This window comes from Bidens hawaiensis, unplaced genomic scaffold, assembly GCF_021521415.1.
Source record: "Bidens hawaiensis isolate Kalapana, Puna unplaced genomic scaffold, B.hawaiensis_p1.1 tig00014105_1, whole genome shotgun sequence".
Lineage (NCBI taxonomy): Eukaryota > Viridiplantae > Streptophyta > Magnoliopsida > Asterales > Asteraceae > Bidens > Bidens hawaiensis.
In genome coordinates, this window is record NW_027492214.1 from 2844 (window position 1) to 17269 (window position 14426).

The 14426-nt window shown below is 34.7% G+C and overlaps 2 protein-coding genes and 3 pseudogenes across 2 annotated transcripts; 3 read left to right on the forward strand and 2 right to left on the reverse strand.

Moving 5' to 3' along the window:
• The first annotated feature begins 2632 nt into the window (after positions 1–2632).
• Positions 2633–4734, forward strand: LOC143545951 (uncharacterized). The gene is made up of 3 exons (XM_077037718.1): positions 2633–3274; positions 3867–3987; positions 4074–4734. Exons 1-3 carry the CDS (start codon positions 2633–2635, stop codon positions 4628–4630), a joined length of 1320 nt encoding a protein of 439 aa, XP_076893833.1. The 3' UTR covers positions 4631–4734.
• An 842-nt stretch (positions 4735–5576) lies between these two features.
• On the forward strand, positions 5577–6267 carry LOC143545943 (dirigent protein 10 pseudogene; annotated as a pseudogene).
• Positions 6268–7111: 844 nt separating this feature from the next.
• On the reverse strand, positions 7112–8358 carry LOC143545944 (dirigent protein 24 pseudogene; annotated as a pseudogene).
• Positions 8359–9627: 1269 nt separating this feature from the next.
• On the reverse strand, positions 9628–10380 carry LOC143545947 (dirigent protein 16-like). Its single transcript, XM_077037717.1, has one exon. It carries the CDS (start codon positions 10378–10380, stop codon positions 9628–9630), a length of 753 nt encoding a protein of 250 aa, XP_076893832.1.
• A 972-nt stretch (positions 10381–11352) lies between these two features.
• On the forward strand, positions 11353–12614 carry LOC143545948 (F-box protein At5g07610-like; annotated as a pseudogene).
• Positions 12615–14426: the final 1812 nt, after the last annotated feature.

The window sequence follows — 14426 nt, forward strand, 5'->3', positions numbered from 1 at the left end:
CAAATTCAACTTTCAAAATATTGAATGTTATGAGATAACTCAATAAAATTTAATAAGACTTAACCAAGTATGTAGTTCCATTGTTTTAGAACTAACAACGCACGTTAAACGAGTGTTCGGTTTTGTCGGTCCAAACTTTGTTATGAGATCAAGTTGGATCCAACATTTCCAAGTACTTAAGAAAATATTTAAAAATCAATTTTTAACTATTTTTAAAGAAATATACAAGTCTTGATGGCTAAAAAAACACACTTGTGTGTCTTAAAGCGAGTAAGAATCGGTTTGGTTCGGTTTCCATCTCACAACAAGTTCATAGATGGTTTTCACATATCCAAACACTAAAGAACTTGTATAATAATGTACTAATAAAATACTTTAAGTTTTACAACCAAAAGTTAACAATAAAGTCTTTAAACAAAAGTTTGGTTTTCGGTTCGGATCGTGTTTCGGGTTAAGACCGAGGTAAGATTCTACGAACCCATAACCATAGAATTTGTAAAAATGATTTTAGAAACTTAGATCTAACAATAAGTATGTTTAAACAATTATTTAACAAAACTAGTAACAAAGTTCGGTTTACGGTTTAGAGCTATTTACGGTTAAACCGAAGCATAGACTCTTAAAAACCCATAACCATGGAACTTGTAAACATGACCAACAAACTAAAATAAGCAAGATTAATATGTATGAACAAGTTATATAGATGTATATATATCAAGGACACGAAGTCCTCCATGAAGCCTTGCCTTATGAGGTCCGAAACCTCACCGACCGGAATCGGAGAAGTAACTACCAAAGGTAAACAAGGGGTGTATATTATATATATGTTGCACAATTATAAACAAGTATTAATAAGGCTACATAAACTAATTAAGATGAAAGACTAAAAACCTTCAAGAACACTTAAAAAGATAACCTTGAATCTTTGATGTTTGAGAGAGTTTTTTTTTTGGTGTTGTAGCAAGGAAAAATGAAGAGGAAATGTGGTGTATATATAGGGTAATGTTGGTGGTCAAATATGGGTGTGAGACACAAGAGTTTTCATGCAAAATGGATCAAGACAAAAACACAAAACAACAAAAAAAAAACAATAAGAAAAATAATAATAAATAAATAAAAATAAAAATAAAGTTAGGATGTTTTCAAGACCCAACAAGTGTGAAACAATATTGTAACATAAATCCATCATTTTTATTATAACATAAGCTTCGGTTTACAAATCGGGTTGGTTTACATAATAAACAAATACAAACAAGACCCGAAATTGACGAATGTCACAAAAAGCAAATTAAAAACAGCAACTTGATTTTTTATTTAACGTATCACTTAATAATTCTTTGGTATATTTGTTTTTAGTGATCCCAACTATTGCCTTTTGGTCACTGCTGGTTCAACTTATGAATTGGCTACTAATGGTCCCAACTTTTAAAGTATTTGTTCCTAACGGTCCGCGACTAACAGAATCCTAACGTCGTTAGTTTCAGGTCGCCGAAAAAAACAGGTTTGGCCGGAAAATTCAATTTTTTTTTCCCGAAAACTCAACATTTTCGTCCTAGACATCTTGGTAACTTTGTATCGGACCTTTAGGAACCTTTTTCTAGTAAAAGCCCCAATTATTGAGATCGTCGAAAACCTTAGAACCATCGTCGGAATCGGTTGATGGTGCTCAAGTGGTGGTAGTTGGTTAACTGTGAGTCAATTGGCGGTGGTTGCAGCGTTCAGGTGGTGTTTTCCGGCAACAAATTTGAAATTTCCGGCCAAAAACGTTTTCCCGGCGACCTGAAACTAACGGCGTTAGGATTTTGTAATCGCGGACTGTTAGGAACAAAAGTTGAGACTATCCGTAGCCAATTCATTAGTTAGGACCAACAGTGACCAAAAGACAATAGTTTAGTTGGGACCATTAAAAACCAATATACCTAATTCTTTACATATTATTATCGTGTTACCCTTTATTATAGTTAAATCTCTATAGGTAAAGTTATCTAGAAAAGATGTACGTTACTTGAACTAACCAGTAACTCTTGATTGCGTGATTTACGCGGGTATCTGCTTTAAAAACGTCACGTACCCTTTATTATATTTCTGTCAATCGAATTGGTTTGTAGAGTTATGGCGAAACACCATATAAATATAATATGAAGCTCATTGACCAACAGAAACACAAAGAAAGAATATTATACATACCTTTTGGGCAAGATCCCACAGTCATTTTATAAACCCTAATTCTCTCACTAATATCCAATTCAATTCAATTACGCCGCCGCGTCATTCAATTCTACTGTTAATTCATAATTCACTTAATCCTCTGTTTGATTAATCACGATTCATTACGGGATCATACTTGGATTACGAAGCGGAACCATTCACCTACGGTTTGTTTTTTTTAATCTTTTTATCAATTTAATTTCATTTCATTTCAAATTCTTGAAGAGCATGTGATGTGTGAAATTTTGATCATCATATTGCTGAATTGATGTGATTCTGTTCTTCTTTTGTGTTCGTCAAGTGGCCATTTAATTATGATGATATTCAATTATTCATCATGATGTTATTCAATTAGGTCACATTATTATCAATTTCAGTTAAGAACTCAATTCTCTTGAAATTAGGTTTCAAATTGTTGAAGATGATGTCAACTGAACACAACAATCGAGGTGTCATTGCAAAATTCATGCGTTTCGACACGTCACCGCCATGTCAGCAGAAGCAAGTTTACCGTCGGTCACGAGCCCTTTCGGAGAATTATCTACAGAAATCTGCTTCTATAGGTTCACATGAGAACAATCCAAGAACATTTAGGCAAAAGCTAAGAAACGAGAAGAAATTAAAACGTATTGACGAAAGAAAACATTTTGTTTTGAGACCGAATTTCGGGAATGCTAAACACGAATCTCGACCGTTGTTTTTGCAAGATTCGCATACGGGATGGGAATACAAGAAGCAGCTTTTAGAAAGATCCAAAAGGACCAAAGTTCGTCAAGAAAGTTGGTTTAGTAAACCGGTTTGCAGACCGGATGAAACGAAGCAAAGATTAGAGATGGTAACACGCGTTAATGTTAGCAATTATGATGGTTGGGACAATACATCAGTTACCAAATTACCAATATCCAAACAGTTTAAATCTGTTAATAGATCATCTAGTGGCAACACAAGGTTCAAGAACATGTCCAAAGGTGATTTGAGATTGAGCTCTGTGGATCCCGATAAAAATGTGTCTGCAAACTCACAGCCTGCTGAGTTTTCTTGTTCTTTTGGTGTTTCATTTGAAAAGGTAATACACGCCCTTTTGCTGTTGTTTTATCTTGTTAGTTAGGGTTCTCGAACCTAGCCGAATTCTAATTCGGTTAACTACTTTGGTTTTCAGTTATGCAATTTTGAATTCGGTTATAACTGAAAGACTTGAATTATACTAGATATTGATAATAGTATTTAACACGTTTTATCTTAACCATATCTTTCAAAATCCCACTCTAAATTTTTTATGCTAGCATAATTAATCTTTGTATAATACTTTAAATCAATTAAATAAGTTGATAAAAAAGTTATACCAAGTTAACATGTCGTTAACATTATATAATAATTAATTACACTAGCTACTTAATGAGAATATTATTCAAGATTAACTTATCTCATTATTAATGAATTTTAATAAAAACTAAAGAAGTAAAATGTTAAAATAAAAAAAAATAGTTAAAAAAATCAATTTGGTCAAATTCGGTTTATTTAGTTTTTAATCAAAACGAACCGAATTCTTATTCGGTTCGGTTTTCGTTTACAATCGAATAAAATTCCAAAACCGAATAAACTACACCGATAGTGTTAGTTGGTCAATTTTGACTTCATATTTCATATAACCTTTACAGGAATTGCCACTTGAAGAGGGATATACAGGTGAAGCTTATCAGCCGAGTCCAAATTCAGTTTTGGAACCGGACAATTCATCAAGCTCTGAAAATGGTGAGAGTGTTTGCGTTGATCTCAATGGTTAGTTTGTTAAAAACAATTATTATGTATTCAAAATCTTTGTATGCGTGTGTATAATATTCTAATATTATTGTTAAATACTTTAGGTTTATGGATGAAACTTCAACTTCTAAAGTCTGAATCGGAAGCAAACCAGTCTAACAAATCAGAGTCGGTTGTTTCTATTAGTCAAAACACGAAACCCGTTAGATTCCTCGGACCGAAAGAAAGTCAGCAGTTTTTGTATCTAGTCGACGTGCTAAATGAAATGGGATTTCATGATGAAAATGTATTGTTAAATTCTGAAACATGCATGACAGACCCTATGATATTCGAAACAATAGAGAAGAAATACGAGAACCAAAAATCATGGAGTCAAGCCGATAGATGGCTCTTGTTTGACTGGATAAACTTAGGGTTGACCGAGGTTTTTCGGTCAAAGTCTTTGAGGAGAAGAATGAATAATAGTTTGAGGAGAGATGTGGTTGAAGAAGAACTGTGGAATATGTTACTTAATGTAGAGAAAAATGTCAACTTTGACTTATCTAAGAGCGCGCGCTGGGAGGAACCGTGGTTAGAGTTGCGGGATGAAGTGGATTCTATTGTTGTAGAGATTGAAGATTTTTTATTTAATGAGCTTGCAACAGAGTTTATTACTGTTTGATGATTGATTTGAATTCTTTTTGTAAAAATAGGTAATGAGTTGGGCACCCGGGCTCGCCCTTTTGTTGAACCATGGTTCAATGTGGTCCGGGTATATAGGATGTGGTTATAAAGATTGGTTTGCTTGTAATATAGGGGTGTATAGAAGCATATATGTGTGTCATTCTTTTAGATATGAGTGAATAAAAGTGAAATTTGGTTTGATTGACTTTATAGTACCAGTTTTGGTCAATTTGTTTTTTTTTTTTGTCTTTTTGGGAAAAGCTGGATCTAAACCGGGTAAAATTAACATGCCAAAATGGGTTTGGATTAAACTGGGTTTGGTTAAAATGGGTGTGAGTAAAATAAGTTTGGGTCAAAATGGGACGTTTAAGAAAGTAACAATGTGGTTCACACCTGTGGCAAATGAGTCGTTTAGAAGGAAAAATCAGAATGGATTCTACCCGCAGGAAACTAGTGGCAGTAGGTGGAAGTGACAGTTGCATGACGACGATGGTGACGGCAATGCAATGATGCGGACGGTGTTTGCTCTATACAAGGGAGATGTTGGGCCATAGATAATGTCCTGCCTCAATATCACAAATGCGTATTGCGGGCAATGGTTGTGGATAAGAACAGCCAAGTGCACTCGACAGGTATAGCACCAATATTGGTAACCTCTTAGAAGTCTTTACTCGGACAACAAAAAAAAAAAAAAACAAATCTATAAGCTTCTTGTAGGCAAAATAGATAATATTGATTGGTATGAGAAGTTGGATGTTACAAGAGGTGGTGTAGGCAAATATTAATCTGAATCCATATCAGAAGTCAAAGTTCTAACTAAATCACTATGGACTCCAACAACATAAAGTCAATATCCTAACTGCACCACTGTTGGCCAGCATAATATATGATGCACACATTAGAATATTAAATCCACTCTTGAAGTAATTTCTACCAATGGGAACCTTAGTCAAATTCAGTGTTTGCATGCTTATCAATCTAGCTCCTTTGGCTGCACCAATCTCTACACAACCTGAACCACACCACACCCTAGTGTTGTACATGCATGAGGTCCTAGGCGGACCCAACCCCTCGGCTCAAGCCGTGACGGGCATAGTCAACAACCCAACGGTCAAAGGTTTACTCCCATTCGCCAAGCCCTATGGTGTTGTCCTCCCGGTTCAGCCAACCAACAACGAAAACATCCCTTTCTTCATTGGTCTTGGTGGGCCCATAACAAATGTGTTTCAAACCGGGACCGGATGGACCCAAATGCCCTACGGCTCTGGCCTTCATCGTCTCATGTTTGGGACCATAACAGTCTTTGATGATGAGTTGATCGAAGGGCATGAGTCCGGGTCCAACTTGATTGGGAAGGCACAAGGGTTTTATGTGGCTAGCTCTATAGATGGTAATAGCCAATGTGTCTTGTTTACGGCTATGTTTAAGAGTGGAAACTACATAGATAGCCTTAGCTTTTTCGGTGTTCATAGGACCGGGGTGTCCGAGTCTCAACTAACCATCATGGGTGGAACCGGAAAGTATGTGAACGCGAAGGGTTATGCGAAAGTTAAGAACGTTTGATTGGACAACGAGCAAGTCACTTATGGAGGGGAGATCGAGCTTGAGTTTTTAGTTTATGTTGCATATTAATTAAACTATCTTATTGTGCACGAGATGAATTTTTAAGATAACATTTTCCATCATCACACACACATATATATATATATATATATATAAGATTAGTATCATTTGAGAACTCTTAAATTATTTAAGAACTTGAAGGAACTCTAAATAACTTACGTTTTTTATAAAAATTTTTGTATGTTAATGTTATTTAAGTGTAGTTTTATCACTTTTGACATCTAAATTTACGATTACAATTATGAAAATTAGTTTTTTTTACGCATATCTATGTTTTTTACACATATGTAAATTTTTATCACATAAATTTTACATATGTATAACTTATAATTTATATATGTAATCAATTTTTTTGTTTATAAATATGATAAAACAAGTCTCAAATAATGTTAATATATAAAAAAAGTTAATATATATATATATATATATTACATTTATAATGTATGGTAGGTATTTGGTAATGTAGGGATTTTTTATAAAGATATGTTTAGTGTTTAAAGGTTTGGTTGGCTTACGTTGATAAAAGACTGTTATTAATGATTTGACTTATTATTCGAAAAAAAAAACTATCAAAACTATAACATAAACATCCCTAACTAAATTATGTTGATCTAGAGACTCGTATATACTAAAAGTGCATATGAGGCCAAAAAACACCCAGGTAGTTTGGTTTTTCTTTATTTCATCAGTACTGATGATTCAAGAATACACTAGGTGAAAATATTCACCTCAAAAAAATTATAAATGTGCCTTAGTCATGTTTTACCCTAGTCATACAGTGTCTTATATAAAAAGAAACCAATGCTATGAGTTTTAAAAATACACAAGTAACACATTTTGATTACATATCACTTCAAAGTACAAATAAAGAAAGTACTACAACCACAAGCAAAACCGCATAACACAAACGTAGTGGAACATGTCTATGGTGTGGTGAGGTAGACATTAACATGAACAATGGTCTCAACACCATCAGTGGTGTGTTCATCTACTTGAGGCAGACTCTCAATAGTGGCATACCCTTTAGCCTCTTCATACTTCCCGGTCCCACCAATCACCGCGATATGTGATATCTCGGAAGCTGTCCGATGAACCCCGAAAAAGCTAATTGTATCATCCACCTCATGTTCACCACCGTGAAATAATGTGGTTAGCGCAAATGTGTGGCTACTCCCATCTATTGAGCTTGAAAGGTAGAAACCCTGTCCTCGGCCTAACACTGCGGTTCCTAGCTCGTGCCCTTCGGTTAGTTCATTGTCGATGACGGTTATTGAACCAAACATGAGTTGTTGGAGTGTTATGCCAGCGGGGAGTTGACCGGCTGCAACGAAGGGTAGGTTCTTTCCTCCCTTGACAACGTTGTTGTTCCCCGTGTTTTGGAGGATGGTGTTGGAGTTAGGGTTGTTGGGGTTGTTACCATTGAAACCGGCTAAGAATGGGAGGTTATTGTTGTTAACTATACCGTTAATGTTGTTTAATGGGACACCGCCGGTGATTGGGAACACTTGGCTATTCGGGGTTGAGAAAGGTACAACGTTAGCGTCTGAATTCGCTACGATACCTGTAACCACTCTACTTGTAGCATGAGACCCTCCTAAGACATCATGCATAAAGAAACTCAAAGTTGGGTGGTCCCCACCTCAACAGCACCACCGGTGGCAGCAAGAGCCCCTGCTCCACCTGTAGGTGTAGCACCTACGGGGGTAGTTACTGGTGCCCGCTTGGTTGCAGGTGTTGCTACAATAGGTGTTACTGTAGTTGGTACCGGGGTGGTCAGACCCGCTACTGGTGTTGAAGCACCAGTGGTAGGAGTTTGACCACTTGATGTAGGCATTATATCTTCCACATGGGTGTCTGTCTCATCTACTGGACCAGTTGTATCAGGCTCGCTGGTTGGTAATAGGGCCACAGGAGTTACATCGTTGGTCGTATCAAGTAAGATTCGGGTCCCCTTGGAACATTCTAGAGAAATGGCTAGCAAAAAGAAGCAAATTGTGGTTTTGAAAATGGTGGAAGTGATATTAGCCATTTGGGTGTTGTATGTCTTTGAATGGCAAAGGGAAGATGTGTGTGTTTTGATGTTGAAGGGGGTAGGCATATATAGTGATGATACAATATAGAGTTGGTGGAGTTGTTTGGTGCATAGATGATGGGGTGTTTTGGTTAAACAACTACTTTATAATCATATTTGGTTTATATGAACTGCTCTATATAGATTATGGATTTATGGGTTACTTTATTTTTATATATTTCGAATTATATAACTGGACTCTTTTGTCCATAAGTATATTTTACAATAACAGACAATAATCGAAGTTTATGAGTGGTCAGCATTAGACTTCAGGGGATGTGAAGATGGACAATTTGACAAAAGTAATGTTGGCATCCATAAACATCGGCGACAAGTTATAGTTAGTATTGGTTTAAAACCAAAAAAACTATTATGATGATCAAGCTATAAACAAATAGATATTTATGTTAAGAGTATATGGTTATAAACAAGTAGAAATTTTTGCTCTATTTGATAAGTTGAGACAATGAGATCTATTCTAGTTTTTGGGGTTGCATCTTTATTTTAAAAATATATAATGTAGATTTACACTATACATTATAATATGGCATATCCTATTATACGATAATAGTGTTTAACAAACGTGACAGAGGTAAAATAATGCTTTTGAACAATTTTAAAAAAATGTTATTTGTTTAATTAAATAAATTGTGTTCATGTATTGTTGCATAGCCTTGTGAATCATACAAAGAACTGTGGGGGCAAATCTTTTCAAATAATGTGAACTGTTATATAACCGTATAGATAATTTTACTTAATAAGATTTTATTGATATGGTTGGACAAAGTCACTTTAAAAATTAACCAAAGAACTTGATACATCACTTGTTATTGATACTGAATAACAATAACAGTTATGAACCAATTTAATTTTGTACTTTGTATAATTGACGACAAGAGTTAAACATAAAAGAAATATAATAATAAGCTGCATTTACATTATAACGGTAACATTATATTTAAATGGCAAATAAAAATACAGAATTATCCATGTTACGTTCAAACACATGTTCACTTAGCTTGACCCGCTTCAATCCGGTCTTCAGATGGCAACATGCCAAGTCATATACGCTCTTTTGGTTAGGCGATTCCATACTACAATCGTAACATGATTAAACTATTTGTGACGACCAGAAATAGCCACACGAGAGGTGTTTTTGGGGATTTGACAAATCACCTTTGCCACGAGTGTCATTCATACTGGTTTGTGTACTAGTGAGCGAGTTTTGAAACTCGAATATAACAATATTAATATTTATTTAATTGTGCGAATGAATAGTCCGCTTTGTACTTATATATATCTCAACCTAGGTAAACATCTACCAAAAGAAAGCTATCCGATCCTCCATGTTTCTTTACACTTTTGGATCTAAGTTTCACAGGCTTTATCGTCGCATATCCATTGGTGTCTTCGTACTTCCCAGAGCCCCCAATGATTGAGACATGCGACACCGAATTTATATCCGCCTGATGTAATCCAAAAAACCTTAATTCATCTTTAAACTCGTTATCAACAAAGCTTGTTGTCATTGCCATCATTTGACTGCTTCCATTTCCCAAACTAGCAACATACATTCCTTTGGCTTTTCCCAATAATGTCAAGCCATAGAGATTTGTTTTCTCTAGTAAGTCAACATCAATAGTGTTGACCATACCGAACTCTAATTCTTCACGGAGGATATCTGATGCAGAAAAGGATATCCCAGTTCCAGTTCCAATTCCTGCTATGCCAAATGGTTGGCTTGGGATGGAATTGGAATCAGAAACTGGGATTCCGCCTACGGGAGGAAAAAGACCTAAGGGTTTAGAGAAGGGAATGGGTTGGGTGTTTATTTGGTTTGTTGGAGGGGTGGTTGGAGGGTAGTATATGGTGGAGTTGAGTATATTTGGCATGTAGAAAGTCATTGTTTTGGGGTGGTGGTGGTGGCGACGCCTTGGTGGTGGTGGGATGCCGCCAAGGGTTCGGGCCGAAGGTGATCGGATAATGGTGGTGAATAGCAACAGGAAGAAACAAGCTAGAGGGGTTAGCTTGAAAGGGGGTTTGGGCAGGTCCATTGAGAATCTAAGAGGGCTTTGCACACTGTTATTAGATGCATAAATAGGTGAAAATCAAAAGGAATATTATGGTGGTTTTGGTTTCATAGTGGGGTAGTTGTTGAATGTTAAATGCAAGATTATGAAAATATGTCAGGCATGCATTATTTTAATATTACAAATAACTTATTACCATCAATTGTATTGTCGTTATTTATTCAATAACCGATTTTTAGAAGAAATAAAATGGTGGGAAAATAAGCAAAACCAACAACTTCACAATTTATTTTGAATAGTAAACTAACGTTCTTAATTTTAGTAAATTAAACGTGGATTTAGAAATTATACCTTTAAAATGATGAAGCATTGTTTTTGATATACTGAAAAAATGTGATTGTTATTATATTAACAACTATGGTCATGAACATAAACCATACGGCGATACTGATTGAATTCTTTTCGCAGTGCGTCGAAGAATTTTTTACTATTTTTAAAAATTGGTTAAACAGGTGTGGCTTAGTCGGGTGGGTTGACCTATTGTGTATTGATGTCTTATTTTTCGTATTAAGTTCGTTTTTTTCTAATTTCTCGGGCACACTTTTTTTTATATAAACTTTAATGTAATAATGTTAATTGGCCATAATATAACCGAAAATACCAACATCCTCAAAGTTTAGGTATATTTATTCTTTCTATTATTCCTTCACCGTTTGAGAATTAAACAATTTAAAGTCATGAAGTTGACAGAGAACATCACATTTTCACGTCCAATACGAATTTTTAAAACCCTATTATACAAAGTTTTGAAAATCAATAGTTCTTAAAGTATAAAAAAATGTCTTATAAATGTTGAATGATTCAAGTCAACCATACCAAAGTCCTAAAGCTTCCATAACAAGTTCTATTTCAGATTTTCATTGCAAGCTTTCACCATGACAACCCAACTTAAATACACCTTTTCTTCATGTTCATGATCATCAGATCACTTAAAAAATGGTGAACAAAAGAACAAAAATCAAGAAAACTCGAAACACCCTCGAAACCTACTTCTCGGAGACACAGTCTGGAGCTATAGTTGGTTCCAACTATGATCTTTTAACCGAAATCCTTCACCGGCTCCCCGTGACCTCTGTCCTTCGGTTCAAATCTGTTTCCAAACACTGGCAATCGCTTTTGAGTCACCAACGCTTCACCCTCTTGTATGACAATGTTCCGGTTTCTCTTGGTCTTTTTCTTCGGGATTTGTATATTCCGTTTGATGTTGAAAATCCAACCCCTCCTCCTTTTCGTAGTCTTAATTTCTACCCCGATCGTTCTGGTATCAAAATCGTTCAATCTTGTAACGGATTACTGCTTTGTTGTAGCAATCGAGGGAAGGAACATACATGTAAATACTACGTGTTTAATCCCACCACCAAGCAATTGTGGTCATCCCATCTATCATTGGAGGTTTGAGTGCTAGTAAAACTATTCGTTTTATGGGTCTAGCCTTCCATATAACAGAATGTGTGCATTACAAAGTTGTTTGTATTCGCAATGTAATTCGTTACGAGAATAAGTTTCAAATCCAAGTCTACTCATCTGATACTGGGAATTGGAGAATTTTACAAGAATCTCTCTATGCGTCTGAGTTTACATCTTTCAGTTATGAGATAAACTACGGCGTTTACTGGAATGGTGCGGTGCACTGGATTCCATATGGTTGTAATCTCGTATACTTTAAGCTAGATGTAGAACAGTTGCAAACGATGTTGTTGCCAAATAGGCGAAATTACTTTTGGGAATCTGGAGGCCATCATGATTTGGTGGAGGCAGAGGTGGGAGTTGAGATGGAGGAAATGCCATCTTGGTCTAGTGGATTAAGGCAACATTACTTCAGGGAATCTGGAGGCCATCTGCATTTGGTGGAGGGCGAGCACAATGAAAACCCTCTACACCTTAATGTGTATGAAATGTTGACCGATTATTCGGGGTGGATAGTCAAATACCAAGTGGAGCTTGATGAGCTTCCGACCGCTTATCCTTGCTCGATCTATAACAGCCATGGTCAGTCAGAATATCAATTTGGAATTGTTGATGTGGTTAGAGGCGAAGAAGAAGGATCTACCTTTATGGTGGTGAGGACTCGAGAGAAGATCATAAAATATAATGTTGTTAACAAGAGTTTCAAACCGTTGTTTGATCTACCTAGCCTCTATCAAAGATACTCTTGCAATGATTTTCATCGTTACACTCAATTCTTATCTTCCTTCTAGAGTTCAAATCTTGGGTCATGACAAGAACTACTCAATCTTTTCAAGGTTTAAAGCGAGATGAAAAAATATATATATTTTTTCTTTTGTATTTCATTTTGGTATAATAAGATCTTTTAATATTGTTTACCATTTATTTATTAGATGTAACAACACAAACTAGAGTGAAGTTAAAATACAAATGACAACAAAAATGAGAAGTGTGATAAGTAATCTAATTTATTGATCTTAGATTTGAATGGTGAAGGTTAATTTAAAAAAAAAAATTGATGGGAATAACATAAATGTAATAACTCACTTTTGTTGACTTTCTTTTTTCACATGCAAGGCACATGTCAAACTTCCCATCATTTTAAAATGTCTATAAATTTTTTCATGCAACATTCTTTTTTTTTTTAAATTTCACCATAATAACAAGCGTTTTTTTTATATTTAATATGAGTATTGTTATGAATATCTATATCACAATCAAGATTTACCCATCTAGATATTCCAAGCAAGTGGATGAACACTTTGTCAAACTTATTGATAATGTGTCATACTACATGACCATCAAATAGTTAATCTTGTCTAAAGAAAAGGTTAATCTTTTATAGTATAAATACTAGCTCAATGTAAAGAAGAAAATGCACCTCATACATACAAATTCATAAGTGATACATTTCACTACTTTCTCTCTTTACTAAATTTTCTAAAGTTCTCAAGTTTTATCACTAATCTTGTGTTAATTCTTGTAAAAAATCATAACATGTTATCAGTACGAGCAATTTATATCCTAATCAAGAAAGGTATTAGACACAAAGGTATCCACATAAACATCATAAACACTTCTTTAATTTTATACATTATATATATACACACACATACATATATAAAGTAATACTAATAATAAATAAGAATAAAGAATGTTATTTAAATTTGACAACAATGAGACTACTAACAATATAACTTTTATTTATGCATCTAACATTTAATTAAGCATCTAACTTTTACTTTCATCGCAACTAACTTTTATTTATATATACACGCTAATATTTCAGTTAAAGCATACATTTATTTATGTTTACTAACATTTTTATTCTTATCATTGTGCGTACTAAGTATATACTTTATAAAATAAACTTCATTTAATATCTTACTTTAAAATAATTAATATTATATATATATAACACCATTATGCAACGGTTATAACGGTAATATAATCGTTATCAAATGGGTATAAAATTACCCTATAAATTTCCAATTTTTAATCTCATTTCTTTCACCATAAACACTCTTCAACTCAAGATTACTCAGGATAATTTTTAATAAATGATCCGTCCGGTTTTGGTGTTAACCACCATAATGCTGATAATTTTATTGTTCTTAATTTGTAATCTCCCACCTAAGGAGTTTGATTTTTTCATTTTCCTTTACTATTTCTAGCTCTACCTTTGTATTTTCTTTCAATTTTAATAAGTATGTAATCATAATGTTTATCTTATTTGTGTTTAGTAATAAAATGGCAAACATCGCAAAACTTGAATTTCCGGCTCTTAACATCACCGGAGATAATTATATGCCGTGGACGGAACATGTTAAACGACATCTCAAATCAATGGGTGTTTTGAAAACGATAATGGAGGGAAATAATTGCGAAGAACAAGACAAGGCAAAAGCCGATGTCTTCCTCCACAAACACATTGACGAGATGTTACAATTTGAGTATTCAAATTGTGAGGATCCATACGTTTTGTGGAAAGATTTAAAAAGCATATTTGACCATCAAAGGGAAGTTCTACTTCCCACTGCTAGAGATGAATGGAACAATCTCGG

Bases quoted from the DNA above. Each gene is read 5' to 3' on its own strand.
- LOC143545951 (XM_077037718.1), top strand. From the start codon at position 2,633: ATGTCAACTGAACACAACAATCGAGGTGTCATTGCAAAATTCATGCGT. The intron at 3,275-3,866 runs GTAATACACGCC...TAACCTTTACAG, and splicing joins TTGGTGTTTCATTTGAAAAG to GAATTGCCACTTGAAGAGGG. The intron at 3,988-4,073 runs GTTAGTTTGTTA...TAAATACTTTAG, and splicing joins TGTTTGCGTTGATCTCAATG to GTTTATGGATGAAACTTCAA.
- LOC143545947 (XM_077037717.1), bottom strand. From the start codon at position 10,380: ATGGACCTGCCCAAACCCCCTTTCAAGCTAACCCCTCTAGCTTGTTTC.